This window comes from Gymnodraco acuticeps, unplaced genomic scaffold, assembly GCF_902827175.1.
Source record: "Gymnodraco acuticeps unplaced genomic scaffold, fGymAcu1.1, whole genome shotgun sequence".
Taxonomy (NCBI): Eukaryota; Metazoa; Chordata; class Actinopteri; order Perciformes; family Bathydraconidae; genus Gymnodraco; species Gymnodraco acuticeps.
The window spans coordinates 749,960-776,519 of NW_022990068.1; the positions used below are offsets into that span (position 1 = coordinate 749,960).

Here is a 26,560-nt window from a genome sequence, read left to right on the forward strand (position 1 = left end):
TAGTGCTTCTTACACTTCATGTTGTTGTTGTTATTTTCATCAAATGATCTTCTATATTGAGTCTTCCAGCTTTTTTCTGTTTGTTATCATCTTAATGTCTGACACAGTCAATTATGCGATACGAAAACCATTCATTAATAACGGATAAATGTATTTTGAAATAGTTGATTGAGCTGAAATTGAGGCTGCTTTTGGTCTGATAAGACTCAACCAGCATTAGAGTAAGTTTAGCTAATGTTATGTGGCATTTTAACTATTTTAAATGCCTTTAAATCAGATATATCTACATGTAAAATAACTGATCCATTTTATATTGAAATGATGTAAGGCAGGGGGGTCAAACTCAAGGCCCGGGGGCCAAATCCGGCCCGTGACTTCATTTTACGTGGCCCCATAAGAGCTTGCAAATAAAATATTTGAATATGGTTACATGCTACTTTACATGGCATGTTGCCTATAAACTACATGTCCCACAATGCATCTCAAATTTGACCTTTTTCTCAGAATTAGATTTTTTCTTCAAAATATTACTTTTTTTCTCAGAATCTGACTTTTTTTCAAAATTCAACTTTTTTTTTAGATTTTGACTTTTTCTCCAGAATCTGGCTTTTCTTTTAAAATCATTTTGTGACATGCTCACTGAGGAGACTTGCATTTTTTGCCATAGACTTCTGCTTTCAGACGTAGTTAATTATGAAGGTATTACCCTATCCGATAATAATCCAATGCAGAGGCAATAATGTGATATAATACATTATTTTATATATATTAAACATTTATATATGTATTTTTTACATTGTCTTAAAGTTACAACCGGCCCTTTGAGTGCAGCCATAATGCTGACGTGGCCCGAGATGAAAATGAGTTTGACACCCGTGATGTAAGGGATTGATTACCCATGAGGTCATATCAGTGGTGGAAGACCCTTTACTTTAATAAAAGTTATATTTCTTAAGTCTTAAGTTATTTGAGTAAAAGTACAGACGTTTTATCAGTAAAATGTCATTTAAGTATAAAAAGTCAAGACTTATTGTGCAGAAAGGCTCCTTACATGCCACCAAAGCTTCATATTGATATACAATACAAACATATGCAAGTCGTTTTTAAGTAGTCTACCAAATGGATTAGTGATAAAGTACATCATATGTTTATATTTAAGAAACAACGAGTGACAAGTGTCAATTTAAAGAGTATGTCAGATTGAGGTTATTTTATTTCCAAATTGGCACCATGTGAGCACATTACAAACATGGATAATTAAACTAGATTATCTGCAGGGACGATGTGATTGTGTGGGGAAATAAATTGAACGACACAATCAGGAAGTCGTCGATCTGCCTCTGATAGAAAGCGTAATAAAGCACAGACTTCCTGACCGCGTAGCAACTTCAAATGTGTGTTGACCTAACCCCTGTCACACGCACACACACACACACACACACACACACACACACACACACACACACACACACACACACACACACACACACACACACACACACACACACACACACACACACACACACACACACACACACACACTCCTGTCATCCCTAACGCTGCCCTTTGACCCCCGGGGGTTTACCCAATGAGAGTGGATGTTATTAAAGCTAATGGATCCAATGTGACGCAGATATTAGAGCCACACAGGACTCAGAGTAAAACTGAAGCCCTTTGGCTGAGCGTAATTAAACCCAACACACACGTCTGGAGTGTGTTTGTGTTCAAGTGAAATCCCCCCGAGGGAGAAGGGTCTCGATCGGGGAGACGCTATGGATTAAAGAGCTCCAGATGATAAGATACATCGCTCTGATACAGCCATTAAAACCCTCAAAGCACAACACGGCATGATAAGGGAGTGAATTCACTTTAATTAGAGTGGGATTAAAGAGGAAAAATAAACTAAATTAAAAAAAAATGTAATAAGCGATCTGATAAGAGATGAGTTCCTCCCGTTATTACTGGCTGTGTTTCTTCGCCACATGTTTCGCCGGAGGAGCTTCTTTCGGTTCGAATCGGTGTGTCTCGGGATACCCCTCCACTAAACAATACAAATGTTCCAGAACATTGCTTTGCCCTTTAAAAGTATTGATGCAATGTTAACAACATCTTTCAGAGCCAAAACCACACGACACACACTGAAGGAAATGGGATTTCCCTAGAGTCATATTCGTTGATTCACGGTCAATTGTCCCTTCCTGGCACCCTTAGAGTCGAGAGGCAGGAGAAACGGGGATTTGTTCACCTCGTATCGTGCCGAAATGTATGCAAAATAACAAAAAGCAGGTATGAAATGAATCCATAGATGCATGGTTCAAAATGAGGCCAAATGCTGATATGAATATCAGTTATTAGCAAGGACCAAAATGTGAGCTTTATTTCAGTCTTACTCTTTAATTCTTTGCAATAAAGCAGGAGAGTGAATTCTCAAAAGTTGAAACGGCTCTTTTTTTAAATCAAAATTTATTTTCTAACTTCTAATGTAGTTTTTGCAGCATACATTCTGCTCCTTTGTCCAACAATAGTTATTTTTAAACACTTTATACATGATTTATATTCTGCATTTGCTTCAGTGGAGGGGTTTCAAACTCAAGGCCCGGGGGCCAAATCCGGCCCGTGACTTCATTTTCCGTGGCCCCATAAGAGCTTGCAAAGAATATAGTATGTTTGAATACGGTTACATGCAGATTTACAGAGGCACGTTGCCCATAAACTACATGTCCCACAATGCATCACAAATTTGACATTTTTCTCAGAATCTGACTTTTTTTCAAAATTTAACTTTTTTTTTTGATTTTGACTTTTTCTCCAGAATCTGGCTTTTCTTTTTAAATCATTTTGTGACATTCTCACTGAACAGACTTGCAATTATTTGCCCCAGACTTCTGCTTTCAGACGTAGTTAATTATGAAGTTATTACCCTATCCGATAATAATCCAATGCAGAGGCAATAATGTAATATAATACATTATTTTATATATATTAAACATTTATATATGTATTTTTGTATAGTCTTAAAGTTACAACCGGCCCTTTGAGTGCAGCCATAATGCTGACGTGGCCCGAGATGAAAATGAGTGTGACACCCGTGATATAGAGTCTTTAAACCTAACCCTAAGTTTAGTTTTTCATGACCAATCTAATGTTTCCAATGCCTTATCTGAAGCTAACTCTAATACTCCATGTTGATGTCAAATATGATGAAGTAAAAGCCAAATCTCCTGGTGTGTAGCCCTAAAAAAAGGCACGTTAAAGGACTCACTATATGCATCAACAATAAAGGCATTTTAATTCTCATATCGAGACTTGTCGAGCATTTGTTATCTCCAAACATCGCCTGAAATAACCTCAGGGAGCTCGTGCCAAGTATTTCCTTCATAACAAGAGACGAATGTTTGATTTGTTTCCCCTCGGGGATCAACAGGAAAACTTGATCCTCGTCCAACGTAGATTAAACGTGTCTATCGATGAACTCAGAAACCACATCGTTGTGGTCAATTTAATTTAACTACTTTTACAACATATAGTACTTTATATATTTAGTCTTATTCTTCTATTTATATATATATTTTCTACCGTTGATATGTTTATATCGCCTGCTTGCTTATCTCTTTTTTTGTGTTTCATTTTCTTATATGTATATCAAATCTAATCAAACCTGATGTAAGCGATGAAAACTGCAAATGCAAACCCCTCCCTCCAGTGGTGTGGTGGTCGTTGGATGCGGGGGGTCGCCGTACCCCCACTTATTTGGAGCCTCCACTTTTTTTGAATAGTCTAATAAATATAAAATCATTGCCAGTGTTATCAGTTGCAAGCAGGGGCGGACTGGCCATTGGGAATACCGGGGTTTTTCGAAGTGGGCCGGTCGGACAATTCATAGCACCCCACCCCTCCCCGTTGCCAATTGACGAGCGGTGCCGAGTTGGGCCGGTCGAGTTTCCCGGGCTGATTTTTCGTCCCGGTCCGCCCCTGGTTGCAAGTGTGTATTTGTTGTAATAATGACGAAAACATAATACATTGTACAGTAATTATAATGAAAACGTAGCTCAAGCATTTAGGCAACTTGATTTGAAGTGTGTGTGTGTGTGTGTGGTGTGTGTGTGTGTGTGTGTGTGTGTGTGTGTGTGTGTGTGTGTGTGTGTGTGTGTGTGTGTGTGTGTGTGTGTGTGTGTGTGTGTGTGTGTGTGTGTGTGTGTGTGTGTGTGTGTGTGTGTGTGTGTGTGTGTGTGTGTGTGTGTGTGTGTGTGTGTGTGTGGGGCAGCACTGTGTGTGTGTGTGTGTAGGGTGGCCAGGTGTACAGCATTTTTTATCATTTTCCCCGCGTCCCACAAATTGAGACGCATTTGAGTGACAGTCGTGCAGAAAGGCCGGCTCGGTTTGCAGACGGCCGGCACCGCCCTTTAATGTTATATCATCGACAGAGGTCCAGAGTGTACCTCCCCCCCCCCCCCCGTTGACAGTTCACGAGCGCGTCCACAGTGTCTCCCCCCGTCCACCCAGTACAAACATCCCCACTAACCCACTGCCTCCCTCCCAAAAAAAGAAACGTCACTCATTTTAAAATGTCCCTTATAACTTCTACAAATGCACTGTTTTGTTTTCAAATGTCCTATGTTATTAGATGGCTATAGCTGTCCATTTGTAAGACTTAATCATTCACAATTTAATGAATTATACTGTGATTGGCAGATTATTTTAGGGATTATTTTCCACATCCAACAACCAGCTCATTTTAAGAGTCTAAGTTTACTTTCTCCACACCATTAATGTACCGTGGTCTCTTGGTTGCTTGTACAGTTAAATACAAGTGTTAATGTAGCATACACAGGACTTGTGTTCATGTGTACCCTGCTCTTAAACTAACAACCACAATCAATATCTTGAAGTTCTAGGGATACAAATACTAATATTCAACCCTTACATCTCTTATCTTTACACACGAACCTAAACTCCTCTCCACCACGCCTCACCTCACGACCTCTGGGTACAAAAGTAAAACTGAAAGAGACAAATAAGCACCTGAACCTAAACAGAGAGTTAAAGAAGGTAATCCAGCCGCGGTGTGTCATTGAGCCGAGGGTCGTGGTGTGTGTGTGTGGTGTGTGTGTGTGTGTGTGTGTGTGTGTGTGTGTGTGTGTGTGTGTGTGTGTGTGTGTGTGTGTGTGTGTGTGTGTGGTGTGTGTGTGTGTGTGTGTGTGTGTGTGTGTGTGTGTGTGTGTGGTGTGTGTGTGTGTGTGTGTGTGTGTGTGTGTGTGTGTGTGTGTGTGTGTGTGTGTGTGTGTGTGTGTGTGTGTGTGTGTGTGTGTGTGTGTGTGTGTGTGTGTGTGTGTGTGTGTGTGTGTGTGTGTGTGTGTGTGTGTGTGTGTGTGTGTGGATGAAGCCTAAACAACGACCATCAACATTTTTAGACTCCATCCTCAAAATGAAGGAGAGCCTGATAAAATGCCACGGAGGGGCCCAGTCGTGTGTGTGTGTGTGTGTGTGTGTGTGTGTGTGTGTGTGTGTGTGTGTGTGTGTGTGTGTGTGTGTGTGTGTGTGTGTGTGTGTGTGTGTGTGTGTGTGTGTGTGTGTGTGTGTGTGTGTGTGTGTGTGTGTGTGTGTGTGTGTGTGTGTGTGTGTGTGTGTGTGTGTGTGTGTGTGTGTGTGTGTGTGTGTGTGTGTGTGTGTGTGTGTGTGTGTGTGTGTGTGTGTGTGTGTGTGTGTGTGTGTGTGTGTGTGTGTGTGTGTGTGTGTGTGTGTGCACGACCTCTGGGTACAAAAGTAAAACTGAAAAGAGACAAATAAGCACCTGAACCTAAACGCAGAGTTAAAGACGCCGTGTCATTGAGCCGAGCAGAGGGTCGTGGTGTTACCTGAGATATAATCATTTCCCTGCAGAGCGTCGCCGTGTCATTTGGAGACAGTAAGTGCAGCCTGAGAGTCAGACAGTAAGTGCTGTTTGCATACAGTCTGGTTTTTAGACGCGCGTCAATCCACACACGGAGCTATTTTCATCCCAAATCATTTAGATACACGTCATTTTATCAGTAATAGAAACACGTGGAAGTTGAACGAGCCTTCTGATTGGTTGATTGCTGTTGGAATTCTAATTCTACAATCAAAGCTAAGATCTGTTTACAATAACACCAGTGTGACCTTCCACCTGCATATTGTTTGGATGTTTTTAAGAAGCTCTTATATTCACAACCATCTGTTCTCTGACTCGACGATACTGCAGCTCTTATAGGAGCTTGTTAATATGTAGAGGTATTTATATAAAGCCTCCGGACGTATATTACTGTGTTCAAAAACACACAAAACGTTCCCCCTAACTGTCTTTCGGGGTCGTGAATCAGGAAGTGGTGACAGGTGAGGGTAGTGAAATCAAATGTGCAGACGTGCACCTATCACACACTGTCAATAGTTTGGAGGCTATTGGGTAACATACGACATCAAATATTAACCCTTAAATTGGCAATATATAAATAATTAGGATAATTATTTGATTGCTTGATTCCTTATTAAACTGTTATTACACCCATATCACACTGTTATTAAATAAATATATTAAACCCATGCTACACCTATACTTAAACTTATATTACTACGCTATTACACTGTTATAACACCCTTAGTACACATTAAATCACCCTTATTACACCCATATTACTCCGTTGTTACACCCATATCCTACTGTTATTAATCCCATATTATACCCATGTTACACCAATAATTACACTTATATTACTACGTTATTACACCCATATTACTCAGTTTTTAAACCCATATCATACTGTTATTAAACATATGTATTATACCCATGTTACACCAATACTTATACTTTACATTTTAACGTTATAACACTATTATTACACATTAAATCACCCATATTACACTCTTATTACACCCATATCGTACTGTTATTAATCTCATATTATACCTAAGTAACACCAATAATTACACTTATATTACTACGTTATTACACTGTTATTACTACGCTTTTACACAATATTACACTATAATACATGTAAAAACAACCATATCTGACCCATATTACACTGTTATTAAAAATGTATATTATACCCATGTCACACCAATAATTACACTTATATTACTACGTTATTACACCCTTTTTCCACACTATAACACCCATATTACTCTGTTATTACACCCATATTACTCTGTTATTACACCCATATTACTCTGTTATTACACCCATATTACTCTGTTATAACACCCATATTACTCTGTTATTACACCCATATTACTCTGTTATAACACCCATATTACTCTGTTATTAATCCCATATTACTCTCTTATTACACCCATATTACTCTGTTATAACACCCATATTACTCTGTTATAACACCCATATTACTCTGTTATAACACCCATATTACTCTGTTATTACACCCATATTACTCTGTTATTACACCCATATTACTCTGTTATTAATCCCATATTATACCGATGTAACACCAATAATTGCACTTATATTACTACACTTTTACACAATATTGCACTATAATACATGTAAAAACAACCATATCTGACCCATATTATACTGTTATTAAATATATATATTATACCTAAGTAACACCAATAATTACACTTGTATTACTATGTTATTAAACTGTTATTACACCCTTTTTACATAATATTACACCTGGGAGGGTTAATATCATGGTAGCAATGACAGGAAATGAGTTCCTCGCCTAAAGACAGTGTTTTCGTCTAAATGAGTAAAAACATCAGTAGATACAGGACTCTGGAAACATGTGTAACACAGACTGACGGACGGTAATGTCTGCGGCTGTATGATGGAAAGAGATATAGATAAATAAATGGAGCCCCGAGGTTATTGTTTCTAAAGGACGTGAAGAGAATGTTTCTGTTGATTGACATCCAATAACTCACACTCTTCACTGCTCTGTGGCTTGTAGTTGCACAATAACACACCACAGTAAATATCACGCAATGAATAAGAGCTAAAAACTGGAGAAATAGCCGACCTGTTATGATTCATAAATGAAATATGAAGATGAACAACTTCATGGTGGTATATTTCTTTGTCTGTATCTGATCACTCTGCATGGAGATGTGTTTAAATGTGTATTAAACAACGAATGTACGTTTTTTATGACCAATGTATACTGAGGATAAGCCGTTAGCAGATTTAAAGGAAGTGCAATAGGCACATTTTTACTATTAAATATAACAAATGTACTTATTCCCGAGAGAAAACGTAACATATCCCAGAAAAATCATGTTTTTGTGATTTAAAAAAGGTCAAAATGGTCATAAAAAAACCACAAAACTAATGTATTTTGTAGGGATTTCGATTTTTTTTGAACTCTTATAATGGAAATGCAACTGTGATGGATGTGCCGTGGGTTGTTGGAAACATTTAATGTGATTTTGAAAGACTCACCCTGCTGCCTTTCTCCGGATTACATCTGCATCCTTCTCCACAGTTGCGTCCGGCACACGGCTCGTCAAACTCGTTGCCCTGCAGAAACAAAAACAGACACGGATTAATAACAATGCTTTGGGAATATATGACGAATATAATGACGAATATAATGACGAATATAATGACGAATATAATGACGAATATAATGACGAATATCCCTTGTTCAACAACCTCCAATGAACCCTGAAGTCTTTGCTTAAAGAGGCAGAAGCATGTCAAATCTCCGTGAGTCATGTGGCGTTGCATCAGTGAGACGTCTGCAGGCATTTAGGGAAAGGGTCAAGATGCAGTGAGTGGATAAAAAGTGCGTAATTATTTAAAGGGCAGATCTAATTGAAGTACAGAACATGTACTATCAGGTTCTCTGTGTGTGTAAACCTTTATTTGTCTCTCTTTATGCTTAAGATTTCTGGTTTTCTAATCCGATATGTCACCGCTGTCTGTCTCCTGCAGCGCTTTGCTATGATGAATAACAGACACACAAAAGCCTCAACTACCAGCAGAGAAAAGAGAATTTTTAGGACTCTACAATTATCACAAATGAGCGATACATGAGGGTTTATTAAGTGGATGAACTACATTTGTATGATACTCTTTAATTGGCACCATGCTGTGGCAGGATAGAGGTTTAAAAAAGACAGATATAGCCTTTTAAATCATTAGAGAATTGACTCAAACATATATTGTGTTTGTATCTGTATGCATATAATAAGCAGCTTTTGAAGGGGTTAAATCATGCATGGTATAACTGGATTAAACCAATAAAAAACACTTTTTCACTTGTCCTATCAAATCAAGCTTCCTTTTTCTTACATTTCCTGCCAGATTTTTCAACGACAACCTCCACTTAAATGGCAACTTAGCTGACGTAGATCATGTGATATGGTAGCTGATAAATAGAGCTCAAGTAAAAGGCAATTATATCAATACAATTGGACTAAAACATGCAAAAAACGTTCCAAAATTCCAACAATTTATAGATTAAAGTCTTTCCTCAAGACCGGCATTTGATTAAATGGTTAAAACATATCGAGTTCGGGCCTTTAAATCAACACATTTGACATTAAAATGCAGTATTTTGAACTCAAGTTCAGATAAGGTATTGGAAACAGTTAAGCTTTTTCTGGCGCTTATAACGGCATCTAACGGTCTTCCTCAGCTGCAGTTTGCTAAGTAGTAATGGAGATATATAGCCAGTAAGTGGACTTTGAGATTATAGGCGCTTTCACACCGGAGTGCTTTTCCGGTTTAGTTCCGATAGTTCCTGGGATTTTGCGTTCACACCAAAACTTAGTTCATGAGAACTTTTCCCCCGTTTTCAGTCCCTGCTAGAGAGGTGGTACTCTCCGGGGGAGAAAAAAGTTCCAATTTCGTATTGGCTGGGCGGATTGCAAACCACGCCCCGTAAAACTCTGAAAGGTTTAGCATAATTAGCATTAGCCCCGCGCACAGACGCAGAGAGACTAACTTATGGCAACACAAAAGAAAACATGGGAGCGGTGGAGATGAGGAGGTGTCGGCGTTCTGGCGATTTACTCGGAAGGCTTCAGTAGAAGCTGCTGGGAGTCCCAGCAGCTTCTACTGAAGCCTTCCCTAACTCCGGGGACTTCCGGCCGGGGACTTCGGGTGGCAGTAAAGTGGTTTGCGGCCTGCCAGTTAACCCAAAGCAGAAGAAGAAGAAGTGACGTCAGCGGCTCATTTGCCTAATCCACCCTCTGGGAACTTATTCCGGTGTGAACGCGATCAGCTCTTTAGTTCCATGGGGGAACTAAGTGCTGGGAACTAAGTACGGCAAAGTACTTGGTGTGAAAGCGGCTAATATGTCTACTTTTACCTTATTGTCTTGCATTTTTGCCAGTGTTACACCCTCACACACCCCATCTTACACACAGTAAACAATCTGTGCATCCCCACGCGCCTAAACTCCACATGAACCGCAGATTAACCCCGCTGTGTTCAGGGTGGCATTCCTGAGATATCTAGCAAACATCACGCCGCGCTTTCTGAGTTTATAACAGAGCTTTCATAAGCTGACGTATGACATGGCATAAGCTCATATACCTTGAGCCTCTTATGACTTCAAAACAGCTTCTTTTCACTTTGGACCACCTGCTGAGAGGAGATGTAGATGTGTGTGTGTGTGTGTGTATATATGATAATACTGTTTTTTAATCTCAAATTTGTTCTATGATGGATACATGTAGGAGTCACCAAAAAACTCACCAAATGTCACTTTTGAGTGCATAGTTCAGGGGTCTATTTGGGGTCAAACTCAGAGGTCACAGCTGGCATTTCGATGTGATTAGTGATGAAAGGCTGTGGAGAGTGGGGACAGGCGACGGGGGAGAAAAAGGGTGTGGACGGGGGAGTGATGGAGGCTCAGGGGTGCATTAGTTCATATGACCACAGTCTGTGAGTGTTCGTATTCATAATAAAGGAGGTCAGAGACCCTCAGGACCCCCGTAAGCAGTCATCAGATGGTCTAGTCTGGGAATCAGGCGATATAATGAGAGCCTGGGAACCACCAGGGAGTGTTGAGTTATGCTGTCATAGTAAGTGTTTTTGAATTGTTATGTTTAGAGAATTTAAGGTGAATGCTAAGAAATATGTGAAATATATTCCAAACAATTATGAATAAGGTTGAAATATGATGCATTTTTCTAGATTGAACCAGCAAACCGTAGATAAAGGAAGTACAAACATACTGTACAGCTGTAAGAAATAAGAGTTGTGAAAAATATAATACAAGGTCTGAAAACTACCCGAAGAAAATGAAACTAAATTGAAGAAATTGCGTAAAAGCACTTCTGGTGGAAAATGCATGTAAAACGTCTTAAAAATAGTGAGGAAAATATGTGAAAAATGAACGAGAAGTATGTGAACAAATCTCCTACGGAACACGTGAACAATGTCCAAAAGAAAATCAAAAAGACGTGATAAAGGGATGATCTTATAGAATATGATGGTAAATACAGGTGGGATAGGAAGGACACACATCTGTAGCAGTAACAGTATGACCCCTAACCCTAATAATATAAAACACTTAAGACTTCCAGTACTTCTACAGCATGAAACATAAAGACAGGAGAGAAAGCGAGGCTTGGCACAAAGTAAAAAGCACAGAGAGAAAGAGAGAGGGAGAGAGAAGGAGGTGAAAGGTCAGCTCTCCCCCCTCTGATCTCCTCGACTCGTGTAATCACAATGACAGAAGGAGGGCAAGAGAGGGAGGAGTCGAGCAGGGAAACACTGACGTTTGGGCCAATGGAGGCGGCGAGTAAGAGCAATGGACGGACAGCGAGAGCAACTCTTTGGCGAAGGACATGAAGAAGCTAAACATAGACGTCAAATACGCTTTAACGCTACGATTTAAGTCCGAATGAGAACAATGGAGAAAGGATGAGAAGTGAATGCAGTTTAAGGGCATTTTAGGCAAAGGAGGGAAAAGTGACAAAAGGTGGTGCTGCAGGTGATCTCTATATCCAGTGTCTTTATTATCCTCCTTTTGTTAAGGCTGACATTCCTCCTCAGGTACTGTCCAATCAGAGCAGGCGACCTCTCATTGTTAATGCCTCTTTAGATGTATTGTTCGGAGATATAATCCGGCCTCACTTCACTCTGTCCGCACCCACGTGAAGGATGATATGAGCAAACAGGGTGGGGTACATATACCCTCATAGATGTGTTGTTAAATACACAGAAAGAAGACAATAAAGAAATATTAGAGGTAAATGGAGAACGTGTAGAGGCAGGTAGAGCTGCATAGCGATATACAATCTATACATGGCATTACCCTGAACATAATGCAAGGATAAATACTAAGTAGTGGAGTACAAATACTTTGTTACTGTACTTAAGTAAATTTTTCTGGTATCAGTACTTTACTCCACTACTTGTTTTTCTGACGACTTTTTACTTCTACTTCTTACATGTTGAACACAAATACCTGTACTTTCTACTTCCTACATGTTGAACACAAATACCTGTACTTTCTACTTCTTACATGTTGAACACAAATACCTGTACTTTCTACTTCTTACATGTTGAACACAAATACCTGTACTTTCTACTTCTTACATGTTGAACACAAATACCTGTACTTTCTACTTCTTACATGTTGAACCCAAATACCTGTACTTTCTACTTCTTACATGTTGAACCCAAATACCTGTACTTTCTACTTCTTACATGTTGAACTCAAATACCTGTACTTTCTACTTCTTACATGTTGAACCCAAATACCTGTACTTTCTACTTCTTACATGTTGAACTCAAATACCTGTACTTTCTACTTCTTACATGTTGAACACAAATACCTGTACTTTCTACTTCTTACATGTTGAACCCAAATACCTGTACTTTCTACTTCTTACATGTTGAACTCAAATACCTGTACTTTCTACTTCTCACATGTTGAACCCAAATACCTGTACTTTCTACTTCTTACATGTTGAACCCAAATACCTGTACTTTCTACTTCTTACATGTTGAACTCAAATACCTGTACTTTCTACTTCTCACATGTTGAACCCAAATACCTGTACTTTCTACTTCTTACATGTTGAACACAAATACCTGTACTTTCTACTTCTTACATGTTGAACCCAAATACCTGTACTTTCTACTTCTTACATGTTGAACACAAATACCTGTACTTTCTACTTCTCACATGTTGAACCCAAATACCTGTACTTTCTACTTCTTACATGTTGAACACAAATACCTGTACTTTCTACTTCTTACATGTTGAACACAAATACCTGTACTTTCTACTTCTTACATGTTGAACACAAATACCTGTACTTTCTACTTCTTACATGTTGAACCCAAATACCTGTACTTTCTACTTCTTACATGTTGAACACAAATACCTGTACTTTCTACTTCTTACATGTTGAACCCAAATACCTGTACTTTCTACTTCTTACATGTTGAACCCAAATACCTGTACTTTCTACTTCTTACATGTTGAACTCAAATACCTGTACTTTCTACTTCTTACATGTTGAACCCAAATACCTGTACTTTCTACTTCTACATGTTGAACTCAAATACCTGTACTTTCTACTTCTTACATGTTGAACACAAATACCTGTACTTTCTACTTCTTACATGTTGAACCCAAATACCTGTACTTTCTACTTCTTACATGTTGAACTCAAATACCTGTACTTTCTACTTCTTACATGTTGAACCCAAATACCTGTACTTTCTACTTCTTACATGTTGAACTCAAATACCTGTACTTTCTACTTCTTACATGTTGAACACAAATACCTGTACTTTCTACTTCTTACATGTTGAACCCAAATACCTGTACTTTCTACTTCTTACATGTTGAACTCAAATACCTGTACTTTCTACTTCTCACATGTTGAACCCAAATACCTGTACTTTCTACTTCTTACATGTTGAACCCAAATACCTGTACTTTCTACTTCTTACATGTTGAACTCAAATACCTGTACTTTCTACTTCTCACATGTTGAACCCAAATACCTGTACTTTCTACTTCTTACATGTTGAACACAAATACCTGTACTTTCTACTTCTTACATGTTGAACCCAAATACCTGTACTTTCTACTTCTTACATGTTGAACACAAATACCTGTACTTTCTACTTCTCACATGTTGAACCCAAATACCTGTACTTTCTACTTCTTACATGTTGAACACAAATACCTGTACTTTCTACTTCTTACATGTTGAACACAAATACCTGTACTTTCTACTTCTTACATGTTGAACACAAATACCTGTACTTTCTACTTCTTACATGTTGAACCCAAATACCTGTACTTTCTACTTCTTACATGTTGAACACAAATACCTGTACTTTCTACTTCTTACATGTTGAACCCAAATACCTGTACTTTCTACTTCTTACATGTTGAACCCAAATACCTGTACTTTCTACTTCTTACATGTTGAACTCAAATACCTGTACTTTCTACTTCTTACATGTTGAACCCAAATACCTGTACTTTCTACTTCTTACATGTTGAACTCAAATACCTGTACTTTCTACTTCTTACATGTTGAACACAAATACCTGTACTTTCTACTTCTTACACGTTGAACCCAAATACCTGTACTTTCTACTTCTTACATGTTGAACTCAAATACCTGTACTTTCTACTTCTTACATGTTGAACTCAAATACCTGTACTTTCTACTTCTTACATTTTGAACACAAATACCTGTACTTTCTACTTCTCACATGTTGAACACAAATACCTGTACTTTCTACTTCTTACATGTTGAACTCAAATACCTGTACTTTCTACTTCTTACATGTTGAACTCAAATACTTGTACTTTCTACTTCTCTCATTTTCCAAACAGCTGGTTCCTTTAGTCTGAATGTGTGTTTGGTGCGTGATCATTATTCTTTAGAGTCATTGCGTGCCTATTGATTTGAACACGATCCGTGTATCCATCATTTCCTGGTCTTCTCTAAAGAAGAGGGACCAATGGAAACGTTGTCATGTTGCCGTTGTTCAGCATGGAAACATTCATTAGCTAACAATGACATTATTGTTCTATTAATATAAAGGGAGGTCAGGTACTCTTTAAAGCAGCTGATAGTTATGGGTACTTTTTACTGAAGTACATTTCAAAGTCTTTACTTTTACTTGAGTAAAGAAGTTTAGTCAGCACTTCTACTTTTACCAGAGTATTTTAACACGAGTATCTGTACTTCTACTTGAGTAAAGGAGGTGTGTACTTTTGCCATCTCTGACTAAACCCTGAAATACAGAAGTAAATACACTCAAGACTAAAGTCTCCCATAGATAACACACGAGGAGCTGAAAGCTGGGTTTAACAATAGGAAAGTTCCTGGATCATCTCATCATCTTACACACTGAAACTAAACCTGGTTGTGTCTCGGAGCAACAAAAAGTCATCCCTTCTCGTCATATTGAGCCCCCGGCATCATGACGTTTGTTAAGTATTATGCAGAAGGTCCTGCGGGGTTAAAATTGTGAAACAGTCGGAAATAACGTTGTAATTAGGGCTAGGTGATCCAAAATGTCTCTCGTGATATAGGTAATTTTTGTATCTCGATATGAATGCCTATCACGATATAGAACATTTTCTGGTTTGTCAATAAATAGTACGACTTCAAATAAAACATGGTTAAGCTACTTCACATTGGGGTGATGTATAAACCCAAAATAAACGTCTTTTTAAATCAAATTAGGAACTTTACTGCAAAGTGTACACAACTTTTCAAATGAAATTGTACAGAAACTTAAGTGAAAACAGGCCTAGTCTATATCCCAATAGAAATGACAGAGTCCATAAGAATCGACGTTTCCATATCATATCATAGTCTAAATGAAATACCAATGAATGAATATAGAATATAGAGAATAATATACTTGTTTAGGGTTATACAAAATATCATGGTTTGGGTTTCAATAAGTCAGTTTGTTACGTAACTTAAGCTAAACACGTCGTGAAACAAAACGTCATACTAATTCATGGCCCACAGTTTTTAATAATAACATAGATTGAGTTAAATGTACGAAAATTAAAGTACTGATGTGTTAATGCCTGTACATATGCTTCATCCTTCAGGTGAACTGACCCTTTCTGTGGAGGTGAGGCCCCCTGAGGTGAAGGTAGAGGAATGTAGATCTGCTGCAGGGTTAGACATGCACTCATGAGGTTCAGCATCCCACACAAAATCCCCTCGCTCATAATTTGCATACATTTACCGACATAAACGTGAAGCAACTCATCCCCATGAATTCAACACTGAGCTCGTTCTGTCATCTCGGCATTAAACAGCTATGTGCCTCTGAGCTCCAGCTAATGTTCCGCGATCAATCTCCCACTGTTTGCTCATACTTTACTATCCAAACACCTTCTACCGAGACTTTTTTAAAAGCCGAAAACCCTCCTGCTGTTCACACACCTGAGATTGGCAGCTCTCGGGTGGAGGCTAACGTCTGGACTTGCCTTTTCTATTCCTATAGGGTCGCATGATGCTATCTTTTAGGGAGGTTGAGTCTACGGTAGATTTTGGTTTGAAGCGACGTCTCTGCAGCTATAGGGTCGAGACAACATCACCGAAATGTGACAGGTTGTTTTGAAAAATAAAAAAAGGGAGATAAAGCTTTATGTTTGTTATGGAATTCCTCACTTTTAACGTGATGATGGCGGAGGGTTAAAGGTCAGAGAGGCAGAGGTGGGATGTGAATGAATGAGAATACCTTGCATTACGGTACAGTATGTACAACTATAAGCACGTTAAAGTAGTAGTGTTATGTAGCTAAAGAGACAATATGTGGGTTTTTTTTATGTAAAATAATGACCATTTTCTTTCTATAAATAATAATGTAATAGAAGGTTTATTAAACAGAAATACTAGAAAGACCTCGTGCACTTTAAAGAGTTGGGAAATCGCCGCAATAACGGATTAAAAGACGATGGTAAGACCAAAAACGAGAAAAAAAATGTGTCCTAATTCCTCCAGGTAAAACACAGGTACGTTTTAAATGTGTAATGCAGAGTTGCTTTATTCAAAGAAATGAAATGATAGTGACTTCATATAAAGTGTAAAGACAACCGTGTCATAGTAGTGATTTTCTCAGCAATAAACTCACTTTAAAGAAGCAGGAACCGGATATGTACTGGCTTTTAATTATCTCATGCTTAGCGTATAAGATTCAATCAATGAAGCAACACTCTTCGACTTTTTGTTTTTACGTGTGTGTGGATCCTAATGTAGAAAATGTGTCCTATTTGATTGGAAAAACACAGAAGTGGGAAGTCATCCTTAGCAGGTAATTGCCAACAGAGAAGGTTAAGATAATAAAACCTAAAGGAAAAACGTTATCTTAAGGAAAAGTCTGACTCAAACTGTGTGATGGACAGGTGAGTTCTGGGAATGGAAGTGCAGGAAACAAGCTGTTTTAAGAAGAACCGACAACTTTGAGTCCTAAATGTACCCTTCAAACATTTCCCTCCAGGAATGTGTTAAATCTACAGCCTGTCAATCAGCATGTCATCGCATGTTATCAGCAAATGGGAGTGCAGAGTGTCCTCCATCTCTGAGTGACAGGGAAGATGGGGAAAAATGGATTCTATCCGACCCTTTTTACATTTCACCTTGACATGAACCTGACGTTGAGGAATGAGTTCAAGGAAACACACACAAGAAGAGTGGGTTGAGACTCTGTATGCAAATAAAGGAAAGTCAAAGGGCAAGGAAATCAATTTAGAGATAAGAGGAGAAAGAACAAGGGTATTTTCGTTTCTCCAATTGTGTACTTCTTTCATTTAACTTGCTGTTTTGAGTGTATAAGTACATGTACAAGTATGGCTAAATGAACAATCAGTTCACCTTGATGGTGTAAATGGAGCTGCTGTGATGCAAGAAAAATGTAAGACTCGATCTGACAATAAACTATTATCGTATCGTAATGTGCTCATAACAATCAAAAAGTTATTCCTTCCTACACTCAACGACCGCCGTCTTGGCTACATAATGGAAGTTTCACGTTAATGCTTGATGCAGTAAACACAGCAATTTACGAACAAAAGTAATACATGTGGGTTTTCTCTCTCCATTCAAGTAACATACAACAACACAAGACTGTAGCTAAGAAGCCACCATTTTATAGGGTTAATTCTTGCAGTCTAGCCTGTTGCTAACATGCTAAAAAGCGAAGATGCAGTGAGGGGAAATAACTTTATGGTGCATTAACTCCAATACTCTACTCTTACTACAATATACATATAGTTGTTGTACTTCAGTGCAATACTATTCAGGGAGAAATATATTATAATATAAGTAGTTAACAGCAGCGATCACAATAAGACGTTAGCTAGCTAGCTTATGCAGTGTTAGCTAACAATGGCTATTCCTGTGAGGGCACAGCAGCCATGTGTGATTTGCCAGATTGAGACATCCTTTTCGTTACATATTTTCCTTGTTATGTCCTGTTGTTCCTTTTCTTCTTTCTACAATGTTCATGTCATTCTTGTACTTCAGTGTGAAACTATTCAGGGGGAAAGATAGCTAGGAAGCTAACAGTACAATTCTTAGCTAAGTAGTTAACAGCAGCACTCGCAAACAGACGTTAGCTAGCTAGCTTTTGCAGTGTTTTTTATTCCTGTGAGGCAGCCATGTGTGATTTGAGACAACAATACACGATGAAAATTCACGCACTGCACAAGTAAAATCCTAACATATTTTCCCTGTTATGTCCTGTTGTTCCTTCCCTCTTCCTCCCTCTTCCTCCCCTCCATCTGTGACCCTGACATCCACCGCTGGAAACTAACCAGCTGTGTTTGGGCCTCCAGCGTTCCTCGTTTACTCCAAGCTGTACTGTACATCTGCCCACATGCATGCTTTGTGTACTCGTAAACAATCTGTAACGTGTCCCCCCCCCCCCCTCCTCATCTCGCTCTATCTTGCAGGCCACCCAGCTGGAGTCCGGTCAGCTTTGACTCAGCCAGACAGCGGAAATTTGTGGCGGTGAAAACAAACAGGACGTCGCACAGAGCGAGCTGACATGGCCGACGGCTGCTATGTAAACAAAGTGAAGCGCTGATGTCAAAATGCATTCACATCAGGAGAGGGACCTCACTTTTATCTCATCTAACAGCTAGGAAAATACATTAGGAAACTCTCTTAGATCTCTTGGGAAATGGTTTAAAGTCATGAAGTTTACATCCAGATGCATCTTGGGACTGAAGCAGATAGTAAACAGTCTTGTGTAAATCTTTCCCTCTGCATTTCCCAATCTGTAATCCAGTTAAGAACGCTTTAATGTCACAAACTCTAAATCCAAACGAGCCAAAGTAAACTCGGATTAGTTAAGCTTCTTCTAGTGCCACATCTCCCCTGACACAAAGAGAAAATGTTATGCTTATAGGTCCAACATGTGAAGTGGCAGCACAGAGCACCATGCGTCTACTTTTACTTCAATTTTATGTGACAATATACTTCATTTCAGGTTGAATATTGTACTTTTTACTCCACTAAATTTATATGTGGTTAGTCACTTTGAAGAATCGGATTAGTTATTAAGGAAATGATGTAAAAAGGGCTGAATATGTCTTCCATCACTGTGGAAAATACTAGCATGAAAGAGTCTTAAACGTATAATTAAAAGTGAAGTATAGTATTTCCACCAAAATATAGAAGACTATTAAGAGACATATAATCATATTAGATCATGAAGGCATGTCCATGTTGGTATTTCGAGGTGGAGCTAGTTGGAACTACTTTTGAATAGTTATCATACTTTAGAAGAACATTCATTGTGCACACACACACACACACACAGTGGAGATGGAAAATAAACATAGCTTTCAGGCAGGATTAGGGCTCGACCTGCCTCACCTTGTTCCCTCTCTTACTGTAAAAGTGTGTTAAAGAACCAAATGAACCGGGGCGAGGCACGCAACAGGAGCTCCAACATGTTCCTGCCAATACCACCGCCACAGGTTTATATATCCTCAGGAGAAGGTGGTAAGCCGTGCCCAGGTACTTAAAGTGTATCTCTACAGGTAGATGTTATCAGTGACAGGAGTATTGATACACCTGAAACATCTCAGAAGCTTTCATGTTTCTCATTTATACCACGCCTTGCCTCTGACTGAAACAACATATACTATTGTGTCAAATGCAATTCGAATTAGCCCCATCTGTGAAAGCTGCAATATTAAGGGAAGTAATTCATGCATCATTTACCTGATTGGTTAAGAGCTTATTTTAAAATCCTATAGGTTTTGACCATTTCAAGCAGGTAGAGTAATTACCAGATATCTGCAGAAGAAGAAATAAAATGTATACTGTGCATCCCTAGCAATAACCTGCAAACACGTGGATACACAAGATAAGATGTACTGATCCCAATTTTGGAAATGTTTGCGTGGTCGCAGCATCAAAACAAGGCATACATCTAAAGAAGGAAGCTTACTTTCTGAAAGTTTTAGGGTTGAGATTGTGAAACTCTACTTATGTGAATTACTTTTCTACCATTCATTGAAACAAAGTGCTGTATCCCTTCACAACACGTTACAGCTCCATCTAATCCAATGACTTCACCTCCTGTGTGGGCAGGAATTTGTTGCCATGACTACTAGCACCAGTCTATTAAAGTTTAGACCCCAACCCCCACTTCCAGTATTCAGTCCTGCAGCCAAGTTGCCGTCCCACAAACCACATGGTCAGAATCGGAGCTTCCGGTAGAGGTTTGGTTTCTGTCGAGGTGTAAATCGACTCTGACATGACAACAAACCCGAGGCACCGCATATAGAACAGTGAGTCACTTTCAAAGTGCATGCAGGGTCAGGAATCAATGCATCAGTTGATATCTTGCTTTTACTGGAGTGTTTAGTCAACTACTGGCACAATTGGGTGTAGAACTGGCCAAAGAAGAAGCCATATCATGATGGAACATGTCTAAATCATGTTTAACTTGCATTGACGTTGCAAGAAAGATTGTTTGTCCTCGAATAATTGGAAACATGACTTCCTGACTGTGAACATGGGATAATCCGAGCCCAATTGAATGCATCTTTGGCTTTAGTTCAAAACCGAGACAGAAATAGCAGACACTTCAAGGACCAGGGGCCTCATGTATAACGCCGTGCGTAGGATTCACGTGGGAAGGTTGCTTACGTAGTAGAAATCCAAAAAATAGGTACAGAAATGTTCCGACATTTTCCGATTCACCAAACATTGCGTACCGGCGAGGAAAGTGCGTACAGCACTTCCTACGCCGGTTTCCCTTTATAAATCACAACCGACTCGAAATGCGGTGCAGCTTTTGCGGGCTTCACGTAACGCCCATATTTGCCTATAAATAGTCAAAGAAACGCCCATTCATTCATTCATTCTGACTGACTGCATGAAGAAGATCGCAGGAAATGACGACAGAACAGCTAAAAAAGACATCTCGCACCGTGTCAGATTTTGGTTATTTTGGGGAGGTCGAGATAAATCATATTGTTTGGTGGATGCAGTTTGAACCAGAGTAGCAGCATGGAGGTCGGATCGTCACCAAAATAAATAAATAAGTGGTCCGAAAAAGGTTCATGACAAAAACAATACACATAGCCTTCCTCAGGCAGTGTGTTTGTGCCGGGGACAGGAGACACCCCCTTGATGAGAGACTGTAAGAAATGATCAGGGAATCCCTCCGGAGTGGAGTCATGACGACTGGATCTGAATTATGTTTTAGTATTTGGTGGTTTGTGTCCCAGCTGTCGATCAGCTGTGCGCAGCGTCTCCACTGCAGCAACTCTATATCCACCAGTTAAAGGAAATACAACTAATGTGTTGTGTTATATCAGCTGTACCATTCACCACATATGGTGTTCTTAGCTTCCATACCTCCTGTGTTTTACGAGCGACTTATCAAGTCTTAGCAAACGGCATAAAACAAGTTTAAACATGGTAGTATATAAAACCATGCTCGTACAACCTAGAAATGCAACACTGCATCATTTATGAGAAAACATTTCATAACATTAACACAACATATTCGAGGTGGTTTTAAATAACATATCCGTATTTATTTATTTCTCCAAGTTATGTGTTTGTGTGCACTGAGGAGTCGCAAACAGGCGTTTGTTTAATCATTTTAAGATTGGCTTTAATCAATGTTTGAAAATGAATTCTTCATATATGATAAATGAGAGGTAACATTTTGTTTATGGTATTATTGCCACATATTTCTCTCCATTCTTCCTTCTGCCAACGGTGTCGCAGTTTCTCGTCTCTCCCGTTTTTGTGCTTAGCGCTAGGAACAATAACGTCATCCCACCGACGGCAATATAAAAATCCCTAATAAGAGTGACTTCATGAAGATAAAGACGGAGAAGATGGCAGCCAAAACAAACAACAAGCCACTGTCTGGACAGGAGCGCAGACAAAGAGGGGGAAGAAGGGTGAGCTGTAGGGCAGAGGAGATGTTTAGATCATCATAAATGAACGGGGTAGAAAGGATTGGCGCTAAGGAGTGGAACAACGAGGAAAGAACAGTTCGTCAACACCGGTTTAGGCTATTGTCGTGTTTGGACTTGTGTAGGAACACAAGTAAAAAGACAACGCTGCTTCTTCATGAAAGGAGGATAATTGGGGGATCAAACCGACCAAACGCTACTTGTCTAAACTAGAGATATGGACCTCTAAAAGACCATCTTGAACGTTAAGGTTGCAGTTAACATCAATTTCTGTCATAATTAGCATATGTATGAGTTATGGCGAAAACAATACAATTGTTTGTACTTGAGTTCAAGTGGACGGCTGCCAATAAAGAAGACATTTCACGAATATTGGGTTGGATTTTCGGTATTAATTGCTTCAAAAGTCCTGAGAAATATAGTTGACCCAAAGAACTGGGAAATAGAAGCAGGCAATTTTGATAATATTATGGATTTATGCTTTTAGTTTCTGTAAAAAAAACCAAAAATGCAAAGTCTTGTTTGTTTTAATCTAATTGGGCAAATAAGATATATGAAAAATCATAGTAAATCTAATAAAACAACCAGGCAAGCCAACATTTCCCATAATCTAAATACACCAGAGAGACATGCACCTTACACAGCTTCATGAAAGAGGACAATCTGCTAATCTTTAGGTTCATATTTGTATTTTGTGCCTCTACTGTGACATGTTTACACGCATGTATTTTAGCCTTTGAAGACCATTAACATGCACTTAAACCTATATAACACACTACCGAGAAGAGAAAACCCTTCATAGGGGGTCTTTAAGATCAGAGGCAGAGATATCTTTTAATTGTCTTTTAATTTCTCCTGTCACTCAACACAGAGATAATGAACTATTTTGTTGTCAGCTGTTAGATTAAACATCCCCTCTTCAAACAGCTGGCTGTGGTTTCCTCCTATCGTCGCTGTGCAACATGAAGGGATTATTACTCTGATAAATCACTTCCACTTCCAAGCGCCGACAGAACAAAACTTTATATGAGACCACAAGAGAAATGTTTGGACAGTTTGACAAATGATCCCGCTAATAGAGAGGGGGGTTACCTTACACCACAACACAGTATTTAAAGTACACTGCAACACTATTACACTGTAGAAGCCAACAAGACGTATGACGCTAAAGATCATTTACAATGCGCATTTAGATTGTTGTACTGTATGTTAGCGTAGCATAATGTTAGCAATAGCTGGTTGAGTATGAACAGAGCTATTGCAGGGAAGAAAACACTGCATTTAATTTACAACAGAAGATACTTCTCATGACTTTTCATTACTGTCTGAAAACCTAAACAATTATCATGAAGCTTTTGTTGCTCTGCAAACACGTTTTATAAATGGTGTTATGACTCTAATATAGGCTTCTGTAATCTCTTGTTAACCAAACATGTCTCAATGCAGGATGAACGTTTACATGAGTGCACACGAGTACGATACGGAATATTATTATCAAGAGAGGGAAATTAAGCACAAAGTCTCTCAGTGCAACCTCAACTTTCTTTCAACCTTATTACATTAGATTAAATATACTTGTCTTTGTCACGTCAGGGTTTTACCAGACATTACAAATGATAATGCTAATTGTAGGAATGACATTTCTTGAAATTGTAAAAGGCAATTACAAGAAATAGTGCCCGACTGAACTGAAGCTCTGTGGTAAAACAGTGACAATTAGACATGTTGCACACAATAGCCGCTTTCACACCAAGTACTTTGCCGTACTTAGTTCCCAGCACTTAGTTCCACCATGGAACTAAAGAGCAGATCGCGTTCACACCGGAATAAGTTCCCAGAGGGAGGATTAGGCAAATGAGCCGCTGACGTCACTTCTTCTTCTTCTGCTTTGGGTTTACTGGCAGGCCGCAACCCACTTCACGGCGTATACTGCCGCCCGAAGTCCCCGGAGTTGGGGACTGGCTTCAGTAGAAGCTGCTGGGACTCCCAGCAGCTTCTACTGAAGCCTTCCGAGTAAATCGCCAGAACCTCCTCATCTCCACCGCTCCCATGTTTTCTTTTGTGTTGCCATAAGTTAGTCTAAATTCTATTTTTGGTGTGAACGCAAAATCCCAGGAACTATCGGAACTAAACGGGGAAAGTACGGGGAAAAGTACTCCAGTGTGAAAGCGCCTTATGAAAACTAACTGGCTTCACAAATACAACTTTTGCAAGTGTTTGTCACGATCGGTCTTTATGGTGTTTTGTCTTGTCTTTTTCTGTCTTTGGTTTCCGGTTTTATTTGGAAAGTGTTCCCCCCCCGTTCCTGCCTGTTTGCTTTCTGTCTGTTTTCCCTCCCTGATTACCCGATTGTGTTCATCTGGTGCCCCTGTGTTTTCTCCTCCCTCCTCACCTGTCTAATGTTACGGTGTATGTTGGAAGCAGGACCCAAATGCAGATATAAACTGAAAAAACTCATTTATTTCAAGGCTAGGATATATACACAAAGACAAAACGGAACACTCACCGACGAACTAGTCATGACACAAGACGAACCGACAAAGACAGACAGAAAAACCAGAACTTAAATACACACAAGACTAATCAAACAAACAGACAGGTGAGGAGGGAGGAGAAAACACAGGGGCACCAGGTGAACACAATCGGGTAATCAGGGAGGGAAAACAGACAGAAAGCAAACAGGCAGGAACGGGGGGGGAACACTTTACAAAATAAAACAGGAAACCAAAGACAAGACAAAACACCATAAAGACAGTTCGTGAGAGTCTTTCTGTGCCTTCAAAATTTAAATCCACCAATAAAATGTATGCCCGGGAAATCTCTAATATCACCAATGCATTTCCAGTTAGGTAGGTGGAAGTCAGGAGACCACTGTTTGTGTATCATGAAAAAACATTAACCACTTAAAACTGCGACCGTAAACGCTGAGAAAAAAACGGATGCAATAAAGTTAACAGAGTTACAGACCAAACCATTTTAGGAAATCCCGAGGAAAACCTGCATTTCTAAATGACGATAAACAACAAACACTTTCTTAGTTCTTAATCCTGAAGTAAACAATCTCAGCTTGTCCAAAAACTCAACTATAACAGCATGAACTGTGAGAAAACCCCAAATCAAGACACACACTCGAGGCGTGTAAAGACACACATGAAGTGATAAGTGCTCTGATAATCACCCCTTTGAAGCACCTCTCGCCTGGGGGGGGGGGGGGGAGCGAGGGTCTTTTGAAGGGGATAGGGGAGGCAATGGGAGATAAAAGTTGTGTAATGGCTTCCAACAGGTACACATGGGAGAAAGGAGGTGGTAATGGTGGACACATGGGCATTATGGTGTGAAGGAGGAGTGAAACTAGATCTGTTTTGTACCTGGGAGCGACATGTGTGCACAGAAAGGAAAAAGGAGGGAATGGAAGTGCACATGTGTGTGGAGAGAACACGTCTGTGTTTTGTCTTCACATCACAATGGGGCGGCAATTACAGCTTGTGTATTACAGGGGAGAAATCTGAGATACACAGATAATGTGCCTGAGAAGACGTAGCTATGTTCTTACACACACACACACACACACACACACACACACGCACACACACACACACACACACACACACGTAGTTTAAGGTTTCATCGGAACAGTGTAAGTGTAAACCGATCGGTGGGTCCCCAGATTGACGTGAAAGGATAAATCCCCCCAAACACTGCTGTGTGTGTGTGTGTGTGTGTGTGTGTGTGTGTGTGTGTGTGTGTGTGTGTGTGTGTGCGTGTGTGTGTGTGTCAGGATGACAGCCTGGTAAAGATCGCTCAGAACAATCCTCACGTCTTCACTTGGATAATATCAGTTTGGCCCCCCAGGGCAGATTGAATGCTCTTTGAACTGTTCAATAAGTGACAGAATCAGAAATCACATATGGGGTGAAAACTCATGATGTAGAGTTAAAATAACAAGATATAACCGTGGTAACATGACCAGAAACACATATTTCAGTTTGACAAATAGAAGCAAATGATATATCAAAAAACGTCAGGTTAATATGACTGTTGGAGTAAGATGTTTATAGGTGAGCGTTAGCATTAATTTAGCATGAGCTAGGCTAGCTGTGTCCCTGTTTTTTGTCTTTGTGCTAAACTAAGCTAACAATAACCTGGTTATGTCTTCATATTTTACAGCTATGATA

At 39.4% G+C, this 26,560-nt stretch overlaps 1 protein-coding gene across 1 annotated transcript in view; it reads right to left on the reverse strand.

Moving 5' to 3' along the window:
• LOC117546029 (collagen alpha-6(IV) chain-like) overlaps nt 1-26,560 on the reverse strand; it is a gene marked incomplete in the record, with an annotated part of 155,450 nt that overhangs the window by 59,960 nt on the left and 68,930 nt on the right. Inside the window, 1 exon segment of the mRNA XM_034216110.1 lies at nt 8,414-8,491. Coding sequence (XP_034072001.1) covers nt 8,414-8,491 — 78 coding nt within the window.